Genomic DNA, 13,249 nt, shown 5'->3' on the forward strand with positions numbered 1-13,249 from the left:
AACTCATAACACAAATAATCAAACTTCCCATCCAGTGACCAGGTTTGGTTATTATACTTATTAGGTCTTACTTATTCCAAATAGCAAGGTGAATTAAAAATTGCACACCAGTGGGTCTTAAGAGGTTAAAGTAAACAAATGTGGGCGCTTTTTTTTTGGCAAATTTGAGGACTTCAGCAAAAAAAAAAAATTCAATGAGCTACAGGTGCTGCAAAAAGTGTTACAATCATGCCTGGTCTCCCCTAACTAATAATGATGAATGAGTGTCAAATTACCAAACAGTGAATTTATTGTTTTTATGTGTTTCACAGTAATGTTTGTTAAGAAACCTCTGAGTAGACCTCTCTTTGTGTTTTGAATAAAAGGTCTTAAAGAGGCATGATGTGCTACATCATGGGGGCTGAGGGATCGCAGTTTCAGCGACCGTCCACAGCACATGGATCGGGGTCTGGGGGCTTTTCGCTGATGGAGGTAGAGACGCTTTCTGTCCGACTGGGGGCGGCGTTGGACAGCCACTATCTACTCTCATCCAGATTCCCAGCCCCCTCACCCCAGCCACCCACATCACCCTCACTTGTGGGATCAGCAATTCAGATCGCATGCAAATACTGGAGCGTCACCGTGACAGTGTGTGTGTGCGTGCGTGTGTGTGAGAGAGAGAGGAAAAGAGAGGGGGACAGAGAAGTGCAGTTGCATTCCTGGAGAGAGAGATCCCTGCCCCTTCCTCCTCCTTCCTCCCTCTCTTCCATCCTGCTCTCCCAGCCGGCGGCGGCAGAGAGGGATTTTTTAACCCGGGCTGCAGATGCAGGGAGCAGGGCTGCAGAGTGAAACAGACACTGGTAGCCCGTAGGGAAGTTTTGGAAAGGAGGCTCGGCGCATATTTGAAACGCGTTCGTAGGAGTTTGGAGTTTTTCCCTCGGTCTCTCTCATTTTATTTTTAGGAAAGTTTACTTTCTGGGATTGCTTCATCCGTGTGGTGGCCATGGGCTCCGTGCGCACACTCCCGGCCGGCCGGACAGCGCTGCTTCTGGCGGGGCTGCTTGTGGTTCTGTGGCAGCGCTCCGGAGCAAGTTGTCCGGAGAAAGACTTGGAAGACAGGGAAGAGGAGGCCAACATAGTTTTGACCGGTACTGTGGACGAAATCATTAACATGGACCCGGTGCATAATACCTACTCCTGCAAGGTAAGTGTCCTCATGTGGTTTCTGAAACGAGCATGCATTAGTTTAAGGGAAGAGACACCTGCTTCTTGCACGAACACTACATTAGACTACAAGAAGTCACATCGTTGAAAACCTTTACCCTCGTGTAGCAGATGGAGGCCATTATCACTGAGTTTGTTTTCCAACAGCTTGCCTGCAAAACATTTTACAAACTCATTCATCCAGAAGCATTTGGCAGCACTTACACGGACACTGACTGAGAATCTGCTTTGCCTTCAGGAGGAAATAGATGGTGCTTTTTATTTCCACTTACCAATTACATAGCTACAAGGGAGGCCTCATCGACCATGTAATCATCCCAAACATGCTGCAACTAGGAGCCTGGCCCCTCACCGGCCCCTGGCTGCAGCTCTCACTCATCCCAAGTCATAAATGTTGCAAACATGCAGCCTAATTTGCCTGTGGCTGCAAAGATGATACTCTGAGTCATGATTTATTCTGTGGTGTTGCTGACAAATGCCACCACATGTATCCTTAACTGGAGAAGTATGGCTTGTGGCTGTAACAATGATGTCCCTTTGGATAAGAAAAAGTGCTGAGCATGTGATGAGATAAATGTGACTTACCACGGAAGCAGTTAAAGCACCCAAAATAGTATAAGGATTTGATGGCCCTTGTTTTTAGACTGTCAGGAAACATTTTTTCTTGGATGAGGTTATTAAAAAGTGCTGAAAGGCCTTTTTTAAGCAAAAGAAGTGTGTAGTTATTTGCTAAAGTTTATAATAAATACTCGAAAGTTTCCACTTTCCTTATGTCAGTGGAGTATGTGTCTCTGACTGATATATCATACTGTGTCAAAGCAACATTTAGGTCCCACAAATAAGCAAATTTTCATTCAGGAAGCGTCCCTCCTCCATCCTTATCCCAGGCCCATTCATTGTGAAACAAACTTTTGCGCCATCCTGGACTTGTGGTTCACCGCTCTATAATCTGTCAAAATAAACAAGTTGTGTTTGGTCAGCTCTCTCGCTGCTCGTTTCGTCAGCGCCCACTTGCTTCCCGTCTGCCCAGGGTGAATGAGAGGAGTAGATTAGAGGCACACGGCTCTCATTCTGAAAACTTCACTGAGTATTGACATGAAACAGGAGGAGGACAGACATGTAGTGGGGAAACTTTACCATGACTGTGCATAAACTAGACTTCACGGGACTTCCTGTGGAGCACTTTCCATGGGTGCATGAATTGGTTCGGATAAGATGCAAGAGTCTGGCTGAATCACCTGTGTTATACTGAATTTGGATCATATTGATGTCATTTGTTTCAGCACACATTGTCTCTTAAGGATAATGATTTATCTCAGATAAGCTTTAGGTTGCTCATTAAGTTAGAGAAACACAAGCTCACCTGGCTTAGATTTAGTTTTTCTGCATGTTTGACATGAAATCATCAAAATACTGGGATGCTGAAGAGTAACACAAAAAGAGAGGGTTCATGTGGCTTGAATGTGTACTCTATTTTTATGATCACTTCATTTCACAGAGTGTAGATTAGATTCATGGATTTCTATTTGTAGACGGATAAGCTGTTTTATGTCCCTGCTCCTGAAAGTGCACATGGAAATACAAAAGATTTCTACATTTTTTAAGTCTGCCCCCAACTATATTAATGCCTGCCCAGCAGCCCTGACAAGTGACTTAGCTGTATAATTGCACTTCTGCAAAGAAAGAAAGAAAGAAAGATCCCAGACTGAGGTATTGATTTAGAGAGCCCAAAGTAGGACAGCAACCCCAGACCTCATGCAGCACCCCTGTTTAAACTAACAAAAAGGGGTAAAAAGTAAATTATCTCTTATATTGTCACAAAAATCCCTAACATGCTGTCATTCATCATTCTGTTCCTCTCTAAAGGTCAGAGTGTGGCGCTACCTGAAAGGAAAGACCAGTGTCAACCGAGAGATCCTCCTGGACGGCGGGAACAAGGTGATGATTGGCGGCTTTGGTAACCCTGGAATCTGCGACAACCAGGTGGCCACAGGAGACACTCGCATTTTCTTTCTCAACACTGCACCGAAGTCTATGGGACCAGAACACAAGAACGAACTCATGCTCAACTCCAGTCTGATGAGGATTACCCTGCGCAACCTGGAGGACGTGGAGCACTGCGTTGAAGGTAAGAAACCCAGGCTGCTGTGAAGGGAACATCAAGCAAATACTGTGTGCAGTGGGAGATAAAGCTGGACAGATGCTTGTCAGTGAGTGAATGCCCTGTGACTTCTGAAAAAGTCGCTGTAGGAATCATGCTGTGGTTTAAAGACCTAGTATTTGTAAATCACTTAAAGCAGTGAGGATTTCATTCACTGCTGGCTGCTGGAATTTAAAATTACACAGCCTCAGGCTCACTGTGTCAAAGTTTCCCAGAACTACATGACACAGGGACACCTGAGTCATTTCAGGAGCTTTGTTGCCATGGTGAACCTCAGGTCTTTCCAAGTCTACATAGCCTGGAGGTGGAAGTGGGTGTTTCCAATAACACTGTAAAGAGGCAGGTTGAGTGGTTCAGGGATGATTCCCGACCTTTGCACCTTGTAGCCATGTGTTTTTATTAAGTCAGAGGTGAGACTGCTCAGCGCTCACACACGTAACATAACCTGAGAGCTTTAAAGAACAACGCAGGTTCCCACACTCAAGATGCTCAAAATAAGTATTTATCCTCACAAACCTGTGACTGCAGGCAGTCACAGGAAAGATCAAAAAGCTTCAGCAGGCAGTTTTCAGGGAAGTTTTGAAGTAAAATAAAACTTTTTTGCTTATTGTTTACTCTTTTGGTTAGCATACCAGAACTTGAGCATGAAAAGCGTCCATGAAATGCTTTTATTCCCCGGAGTCCTTTTTTGGCTGCGAAGTCATCTGTCAGGCTCTTATGAGACGAACCATACAGCCATGACTAATAAATCTCCACATCCACCGTGACTGTGAGAGTGTAGCAACCTGTGCCCCCATGAACACTGAACAGTGAGCTTGCTGCTGTTTAACTCTAACTGGTGCTTGACTATGTTGTTGGCAGCTGTTCAAAGTTTCAATCTAACACTTAGAGCGGCCGCGGGGAATGAATCAGAGCACGAATCACCTTGCTGTTTCAGAGTCGCGGAGTCTATATTCTGGGTACTTTCCCCTGAACAGTTCTGGGTGGCAGGATGTTCCATTGGATGGAGCTTGTTTGCAGTGTTAAGTTGCATTTGGCACACACATAAAACTTCTTCTGTTTGTCTGTCCAGGCACGAAACACTGCACTGCTAACCTTTTTATTCAGCTGCCTTTTCTCCCTTTAGGACTCCTCTTGTGGAGAGGGGAGTTTCTTGGCTCTGACAAACTGTCTAGAATGTGCCCTTTTTGTTAGCCTGGCTTTGTATTTGAAGAGGGTTTACTTCACACAACCTGATTTTCTCATATCATCTTACAGTTTGAAGGAATACAGATGGAAAATGTTTAAGAAGTCAGCAGGTAGAGGCTGCATAGAAGATGTGCAGAAAAGACTTGCAGAAAATATGAATGGATTCATTTTAGGGTTTTTTTGAGCAGCAATGTCAAAAATTTGCTGAATCTAGCTCCTTGAATATAAGAAGTTTTGTTTTTTTGACAGATTTTAAATAAGTAGTTGTGTATTTCAACTATTTTTATGAAAAATAAAGTATTTTGATGGGCTTGCGTTGGACATTTTTTAGGTCTAAATGGTCAAAAAACCTGTTGTTGCAGCCTTACATAAGGCACCATAAAGAACACAACCCCATCCAAGAAAGTGCTCTGGAACTTCTCACGTGCTGATAGTTATATATCAGATAATATCCTGGGACCGTTGTCAGTTTCAGCCCCACCATGTAATCCGTTTGTTTTTCGGGTAGTGAAATTGGCCCCGATAATTAGCTGGCAAGCCTCCATCCGGTTGAGAGCGAGCTTTGAGGCCTGTTCCAGTGCAGAGATTTAATTAAGAGAGTCAAGTCAGATCCCATCCGCTCTGTGCAACCACTACCTCCTGAGACTGTGGGATGTCAGTGCAGCAGGACAAGACTCTACCTGCCGCAGTGCTCCCGTACCCTCCCCTGCTTTCTCCTCATTCTTGACATTTTCGATAGCTAGGATAGACTCAGGAATGCCTGGCAGTGAGCGAGGTGGGGAGGCACATTGTCTGAGGTGGAAGAAAAAAGGCTTTGTGTGAGCTCCTTACCACCTAGACTTCGAGAGGGACGCAGATATGAAGGAAAATAAGATGAGTGATGAAGAATGACGGGAAAAAAAGGGATTTTGTTGTACGTGTGAGGACTCGAGACATGAGGGATGTTGTGTTTGCTGCATATTTGTTAATTTGGATCAGGGCCATGTGAAGATAGATGCCTTCAGACATCATGTTTCACACTATTTGTACTCTAGGATCTTCCCACAGGGATGTGGCACTTCAGGGCCACTCAGTCCATGTGTGCTATCACTTAACTTCAGGCTTTCATCTGCCACAGAGCTATCCTCTCTGGAGGAGTGTTTACTACATCTCAGTAAACAGTTGTAGTGCTCTTTCAATAGTGTAAGCAATACATTTGAGAAAGCCGGTTCATCCTTGAACTTAACGTAATAACCCCTTGTGAGCTGTTATTTATGTCACAGAGAGAAATGATGAAGGTGAATATCACTCCTCATTAGGGAGTGCACTGTATTACAGCTTGATCTAACTAATCTGAAGAGTATTTCCTGTTGGACATTAGGGACACGGACACACTGGCAAACTGTACCTATTTAAGCATGCTTCAATCCTTAAGCCCAGTTCATTTGGCCTGTGTAACTACAGGTATACTGTTCTTACGCACATTCACTTCTCTGCTTTGGCGCGCGCGGAGAGGAGGACTTCAGCCTGCACGAGCTCACGCACGCGGACAGCGACGTATGATCGCTGCCACCGCACCGAAACAACTTAACATAAGTCAAGAAGTCTCTGAAGTTGTGGCAGTGCTCTGTGTCTCGTTGCGCTGGGTCATATTAGAGAAGTGTTATCCTGCTGTAATACTCTCCAGCTGGGTAACGGTGCTGCGGGGGGCAGTCGTGCTTCAGTACGGCACGGTTTGGATAACCAGGGACCGCGTCCTGTTTACATCAGCCAATCACAGCACGCCCGGTGCTCGAGTGACTTTGCTTGTTGAATATCGAGGGGAAGAAGCTGTCCTGAGCGGCTACGACCATGGAAGTAGCACGGAGGAAGAAAAACTCAACCAAAGTCCAACGAAACGCCAAACTGGCAAAGCTTTTTGATAAACGAGGGTGACGCTTGGCTCGACTTTCCCCCGCGTTCAGGAACTGGAGAGCAGCACGAGGCGGAGAGCGTGACGCCAGCTAGCGTTCTGCTAACCAGGTATGTGTCAATTACCCGCGATTAGCTTGTGCTATCGTGCTAAGTCTGCACGGAGTCTCTTTCATATAGAAACGCGATGCTGCAGGTGGTTTGGCTAGTAAATGTGTTCACGTAGTAATGGTCGGAAGCTGTGTGTGTGCAGTGCCCAGGAGAAGCCCAGTTTGAATTTGTGTTTTTATACTTTAGGCCTAGCCGTTGAAGCGTGTGTCCCAATGCACTGATAGTCTACGTCACAATGGTCGCCATTTAGCTCCCGCCCTTCATGTCCGTATCTGACTGTCCTATCCAGTAAAGACAAAAAAATTCCCCAGTGAAAACCTAGTAAGGATCCAAAAAGTGACATAGTTACACAGTAAGACTGGAACTAGCTGAAAATGCTAAGATGTTTAGTGTGCATGTGAAAAACTGCATGTTAACTTAGGTGTTCAGTTGTTCCATTTCAAGTCCAGACTACTGTTGTTTTTGGTGACCTGTTTTAATTTTAGTTTTAGTCTTTAGTCTTTGTGTCAAACTATTATTTTAGTTTTTATTAGTTTTAGTCACATTTATACTCCTTTCAGTCAAGTCAAGTTTCGGTTGACTAAAAGTCTGAGCATTTTAGTCTTATTGTAGTCAGAATTATCCATGATGATTTTTGTATAGTTTTAGTCAATGAAGATTGTACTTTAATCTCATCTCTTCTGAACAGTGCAATTCTACTTAACCCACTTAATTTAGTACATTTACTCAGTATGGAGTAGATGTAATCAAAATTTTCTCTAAGTCATCCATTTCACAAGTCAAACATGGATATCTTCTCCCAAAAACGAACCCCGCCTTTCGTTGTGTCAGACTTAACTTTGTTTCTTCAGTTGTCGTTATACTTGACTATCCGTAGCTCCGTCTTCCACATAATGCTACGCAATTGGGGGGATAGAGAAAGTGATGTTGCCTGCGTCTGCGCAGTACGACCTGATGCAGCCGCTGAACTGCGACCCAGGAAATAGAAATAATGCGAGATAAAAGTGATACTAAATAACGCAATGACATTATGTCCCATCTCGTTTTGGTTAACGAAAATGAAGACGTATATTAGCAGAGTTTTCATCTTGTAAACCACATTTAGTCCATTTAGTCAACAATATTACATTATATATATAATCATAGTTTTAGTCACATGACCGTCATTCACGTCCCGTCTCCCCCCGTTTCCGTCACTTGATAAAGGTTCGTTGACATTGATATTTAGTCATAATTTTCGTTGACTAAAGCAACACTAGTCCAGACTCACATTAATTTCATTATCACAGTATTATATTAATTTTATCCTCTTCTTCTGTTGAAAATTTGTAACCCACTAATCCTACATTTGCATTTTGAATTTGCACCTCATGAGGGCTGAAAAGCCCAGAATTCTTTATTCTTTTATCTTTATTCTTAATGTCCTTCAGCTACTGTGGAGTGAATTTCACCAGTTGTTTGCACAGAAAACTCTCACAGAAAACATTTTCAGTGTCTTTTGAAAGAAAATGTGTGGCCTTGCTTTTGTAAGAGCAAATTAACGCTCCAATCTGAAGCACAAGAGAATGCTCTGTCCTCCTAATTTTTTATACAGAGGTAAGGAGACAGGGGGTATGTGCTGTGTTTGTTATCATTTCCATTTTTCAATGCTGCTTCAGTGACAGCATGGAGAAAGAAGGCGGAGGTGTTTGGGGTTTGGAGGAGAGGAAGCCCTCCTGATGGAGAAGTGTTGAGTGTACAGGGAGATCTTATCTGTCTGCTGTATTTATCAGCTGCTTTTGTTTCAGCTCCTGATGACTTGATGCCAGAGTCTTTCCCTCAAGGCCTTGACGAGGAGCAGCAACAAAGGGCTGTTTATTCCCTTCTGTCTTGATCTCTTCCTCTCTTTCCCTTTTTTTAAAATCTGTCTCTTTTTCGGACGAGGAGAGATGAGCCAGTCAGAAGTCAGTGCACAGTCATGCAACAGCTGCATCAAAGATCACGTCTTTGTGCCTTTGTGCTGCATCTGCTTCATACTGAGTGCAGCTAGTGTTGTGCTTCACTGGCCGGACAATCAAAAGTCCTTGTGGGATGTTAATGAGCAGCATTTTACTGCTCAGCATACCACTGGCTCAGGCTCTTTATGATATGTGTGTACAGCAGTGCAGAGGCTCAGTGGTAATGGGGTTAGCCAGGCTTGCTGAGAACATGATGGGGGTCCTGATTTGCCGGCAGGTGGTCTTGCTTAATGATGGGAGCGTAGACAGTCCTGTGGAATGCTCCTCGGGGTGGGTGGGATGTGGGTTGACTGTTTCAGCCCCCCTCTCCTCCTCTTACTCCTCCCTCAGTGCTTCTTTAGTGAATGAGTCTTGGCTTCACAGAAAACTTTGAGCTTTTTTTCTCTCACTGTTTGTGCAAGGAGGCGGCCTGGAGTTGACTGGAATTCCTTACCTGTACAGGCTACTACCTGGCGGCCTCCTGCCTCCTCACCTCCTTGATATGTGAGGAGATACAGATGGAGTGATAAGAGCAGTATGAAGTAAAGGCTTCATTTTTTAACCATAAATTTCTAATTTTTCATTACATAGATGCTAATCATTCACAGGGCAGTGTGCTTCCTTGTTTAAAGAACAATTAGAGTTAAACTAAAGCATGCAGCTGTCTCTTTACAACCAAACGTAGTTAATCAGTGACTCAAAGAATGAAGATAGTCAGCTGAGGTTGAAGTTTGTTAATAAATCAGTCCAGGCTTACTCAGAGTATCCCTGGCTATATATCAGTCTATAACCACAATGCACTGTCTCCTGAAAATCAACTTGTTCAACATGTCAGATGCAGTCTCAATTTTATAAATTCAGGATCTGACCTGCTGACTAGATTAGAGACAAAAAACAATCAAAGGACAGTAACTCTGAAGCACAATTTATTTAGCGTTAGCAGAGCTAGCATCACCAACCTTTGTTTCTCTTTTTTAGATAGCATCCATAAACCTGTTGCTGTTTCCGAATAGCAGTGGCTGAGTGGTTTCACACCACTTCAATCAGACATAACCTACTTGAACTTAATCTCCAAATTTGGAATCATAGTATCACCAAACTGCTCCAAAACCACAAGATATCTAGAGCCATCTGTTCTTATTTACATCCGGGTAGTAGAGTATTGTAACACTGTGGCAAGTCGTCTGTTCTTACTTACATCCAGGTAGTAGAGTATTGTAACATTGTGGTGAGTCGTCTGTTCTTATTTACATCCTGGTAGTAGAGTATTGTAACACTGTGGCAAGTCGTCTGTTCTTACTTACATCCAGGTAGTAGAGTATTGTAACACTGTGGCAAGTCGTCTGTTCTTACTTACATCCAGGTAGTAGAGTATTGTAACATTGTGGCGAGTCGTCTGTTCTTATTTACATCCTGGTAGTAGAGTATTGTAACACTGTGGCAAGTCGTCTGTTCTTATCTACATCCGGGTAGTAGAGTATTGTAACACTGTGGCAGTTAGCCAGAGCTACAGCTCATGTTTTGGACAGGTGACTTAGCTTGGACCAGCTTCACACAGTAGGTGCCAATGATTGATCAGTTAGTCAACCAAACACACATATTCCCAGTTTAGAGGTTGTTGATATTTATCAAGCTTACTCCCTCGGATTTATTCAGAATGAACTGTGCACATTCAAACATGGGTGTAAGCTTAAAGATTTCCTGCAGAGATAGACTGATGTTCAGCTTTTAGTCATGTAACAAAAGCAAACAGCTAGCCTAGTGTTCTGCTAGTCAAAATGTTAGCAAAATGCTGAAGATCCTTTTTCTAAAAAGTGAATATAGTTAAAAACTTATATTAAGATTTTACCCCCTTTCAGTCTGGATGCTCTCTGTGTAGCTTGCTAAGCTAGGTAACATAAAACTTATAGTACCACATCAGATCTTTATAGCAAAGGCAGTAAACTGTTAAAGTAAATAAACTGTATTAATGTTCTTCTTTGTCTCTCTGCTTCTGAATCCATGCTTTTTATGAGCCCATTCTTTTCTTGGATCATGGTGGAGAAGGTCATAGGAATAACTGTAGTTTCTGCAAATCTAACCAGAAATCCGTGCTGCCTCATTCTTCTATATGACAGTCTGAACAGACGCCTCGCTTTTAAATATACGGTATGACTCTATGGCTTTTCCAATCTGATGCAGCACCTCTCCTTGTTTCCCCGGAGGCTTAATTTCATTTCATGTAAGTGTCATAACTTCCTCTGAGTTTTGTGGAGGCAGTCTTTATTACAGACGAGCTGCTCCGCCTCCACTATAAAAAACACTTTGGGAAATCATGCAGCAGGTTTTCTGCCCTATAATTTAAATATCAGGCTGCTCTGCCACCTGCTTTCTAAAGACAGATTAGAACATCACTGCTGCATCGTGAAACATGACAACCGGCTGTATATTTGACTTTCCCAGGTATGAAAACATATGGCCTGAGGGTAATTCCAAAGGGCAGATGGAGTTTATTTTATTGTAACTCTGGAAAGTATGTGTGAACACTACACTGCCGCGCCCAAGTGACTGAACTTAAGCACTGGGGTCTTTATCCAGTCTATGTCTGCACAAGAAGCCTTTTGTCTTCAGGGAGTCATGGGAAGTCAAGAAAACTGACTTCAAGGATTGGATTTTTCTCAGGCTCCTTGAATGGATTAGTCTTCGGTGTAGGAGTGAGAGTGTTTTAACTTTTGCACAAAGGTGTACCTTTAGTAAATCAGAGCGCACTGTGTGGCTCCAGTCAAAGCACTGAGCAGTGAGGTGAACAGAATCAGTCTCAAGGTTTGATGGAAGGCTTTGATGAAAAAAGAAACAAAAGGCTTGAAGCGAGAATCAGACCAGTGGACCTGTTTGCCAGCGAGCCCAGAGTCTCCAGTTATTGCACGTTTTAGATTTTAATTAAAAATGTGGGAGTGGAGAAGCTGCTTGGCAAAGCGATAAAGGACTCTGAAATGAAAAAGCCTTGAAAGATGGAAGAGAGCAAAGGAGGAACAGACCACTTAGCTGCAGTCTGCTCACCTTGGCCTGTGTCCCAGCTCTAACCAGGAGTGTATCACTCCCATGCTGATAAGAATCAGATGATATTGATAGCACAGAGAGACACCCACATAGAGAAACATGCCCGTCATTTCCACAAGATGTTAACATGCAGACAGTGAGCATACACACAGACATATCTGTAGCATGAAGCTGTCTAAATTCATTCTTTCTTTTCATTGATCATTCTCGAGCTTGTGCTTTTCGTTTCCATCCACACTTATTCGTCTAACATAAAACTATTTGATTCAACTTATCGTGAGACAGAATCGCTGCTGAAAGGTCGACTTGAGATGACTTCTCACGAGACAAGTCAGTCACAATTATTTTAGGTAGGGATGCGCTGATCCCTATCCTGGTATCAGGTATTGGTCCAAAGCTGTCTCTCAAAGCTGGATTGGGTTTTGGTGGGAAGGGGCAGATCCAGGCAGCTAGCGCTATGATTTTATTTTACAGTTGCTCTTGGCTATTTGATTTGAAATTCAACTTTGATGCACTTTTTTGTTTTAGTGCTGCATTACCAGTCTAAAGGGTACAAACATTTTACATTAAAAAGTAATTTCTTAACTGAATCTTTGATTTTACCAAACTGCTGGTAAACATTTAAATAATTTATAGTTGAAATAAATAGTAACTCTTCTGTGGAATAACTCTCCTTAGGGCATGCAGGCTATTATTTAACACCGGTATTGGATTGGTAGTGGTATCAGCTGATACCCAAAGCCCAGATATTGGTATCGGGACCGGAAAAGTTGGATCAGTGCATCCCTAGTTTTAGGTACATTTTTTAATCAGATATGGCAGCTTGTTAGCTCAATTTGGTATTAGCTTAGCTTTCAGCATCCGTACACCTGCCATAAAAAAATATAATATTTAATGTTCCTCAGCTGATGAAATCTGTTCATTATAGGAAGAAGAAATGTGGATCGTAAGAATCAATTTATTAAGGTGTGAAGATGAGCATTGAAGTTATCAAATATACAATTTCAGCTAAGCCTCCACAGAAATAAAAACACTAGCACCACTAGCGCCTGCAGCTGTTTAGACAGTGTTATTTTTTGAACCTCAAAAAAAACCCAAAACATTTTTTAGTGTTTTTTTACTGACTTAGTGTTGTGTTATCAGGCCAGTTTGTTTGGAAATGAGATCTCTGGGGATAATTTGCCTTAAAACCTTGTGAATTGCAAAAATATTGAGAAAAATGATTTTGTTGCAAAGCTCTGTCTACAATTTCATTCAAAAATTCACAGACTGACTTTAAAAACACAACTCGATGAATCAAACTGTAATTATTCAAGGGAACCACCTGAGTGATTTATCAGCTCTAACCTGCTCTCTGCGATATGAAATAATATGATTTAATGAATTGTAATGTCTCCTGTGCAGAACAGAATCACGTTCTCCTCCTCTTACCACCCTAAGGGGAAAACTAAATTTCAAAGCCCCTTTTGTGTAAGTTCACAAAAGAACTGTGCCGAACATAACCGCAGTACTTCTGAAAACTGACTCGCCCAAGGTCTCCAACATGGCACCCCTTCTCTGCTGTCAAAGGATGTCTCAGTCAAAATTTATACCTGATAACATGATACTTCAAAGGTTGTTTGAGTGAATCACAGAACAGATGGCTTTGACTCGCAGTTGTTTTAGAGCTGCTAAGTTAGCT

The 13,249-nt window shown here is 42.7% G+C and overlaps 1 protein-coding gene across 9 annotated transcripts in view; it reads left to right on the forward strand.

Moving 5' to 3' along the window:
• Positions 1 to 710: 710 nt before the first annotated feature.
• The window catches only part of agrn (agrin), a 361,340-nt gene continuing 348,801 nt past the window's right edge, over positions 711 to 13,249 (forward strand). For 5 of the 9 annotated variants that reach the window (XM_074681165.1, XM_074681167.1, XM_074681163.1 and 2 more), the window contains exons 1-2: positions 712 to 1,183; positions 3,070 to 3,331. In XM_074681165.1, the coding sequence (XP_074537266.1) occupies positions 983 to 1,183; positions 3,070 to 3,331 (463 nt within the window). In that variant the 5' untranslated portion in view covers positions 712 to 982. Of the gene's footprint in view, positions 1,184 to 3,069; positions 3,332 to 13,249 lie in introns of all 9 variants that reach the window. The other 4 variants (XM_074681162.1, XM_074681166.1, XM_074681168.1 and 1 more) reach the window with 2 other exon arrangements.

Source organism: Halichoeres trimaculatus, unplaced genomic scaffold, assembly GCF_033239565.1.
Source record: "Halichoeres trimaculatus isolate MK-OKI-2021-1 unplaced genomic scaffold, fHalTri1.1 fHalTri1_scaffold_11, whole genome shotgun sequence".
NCBI classification, from domain to species: domain Eukaryota; kingdom Metazoa; phylum Chordata; class Actinopteri; order Labriformes; family Labridae; genus Halichoeres; species Halichoeres trimaculatus.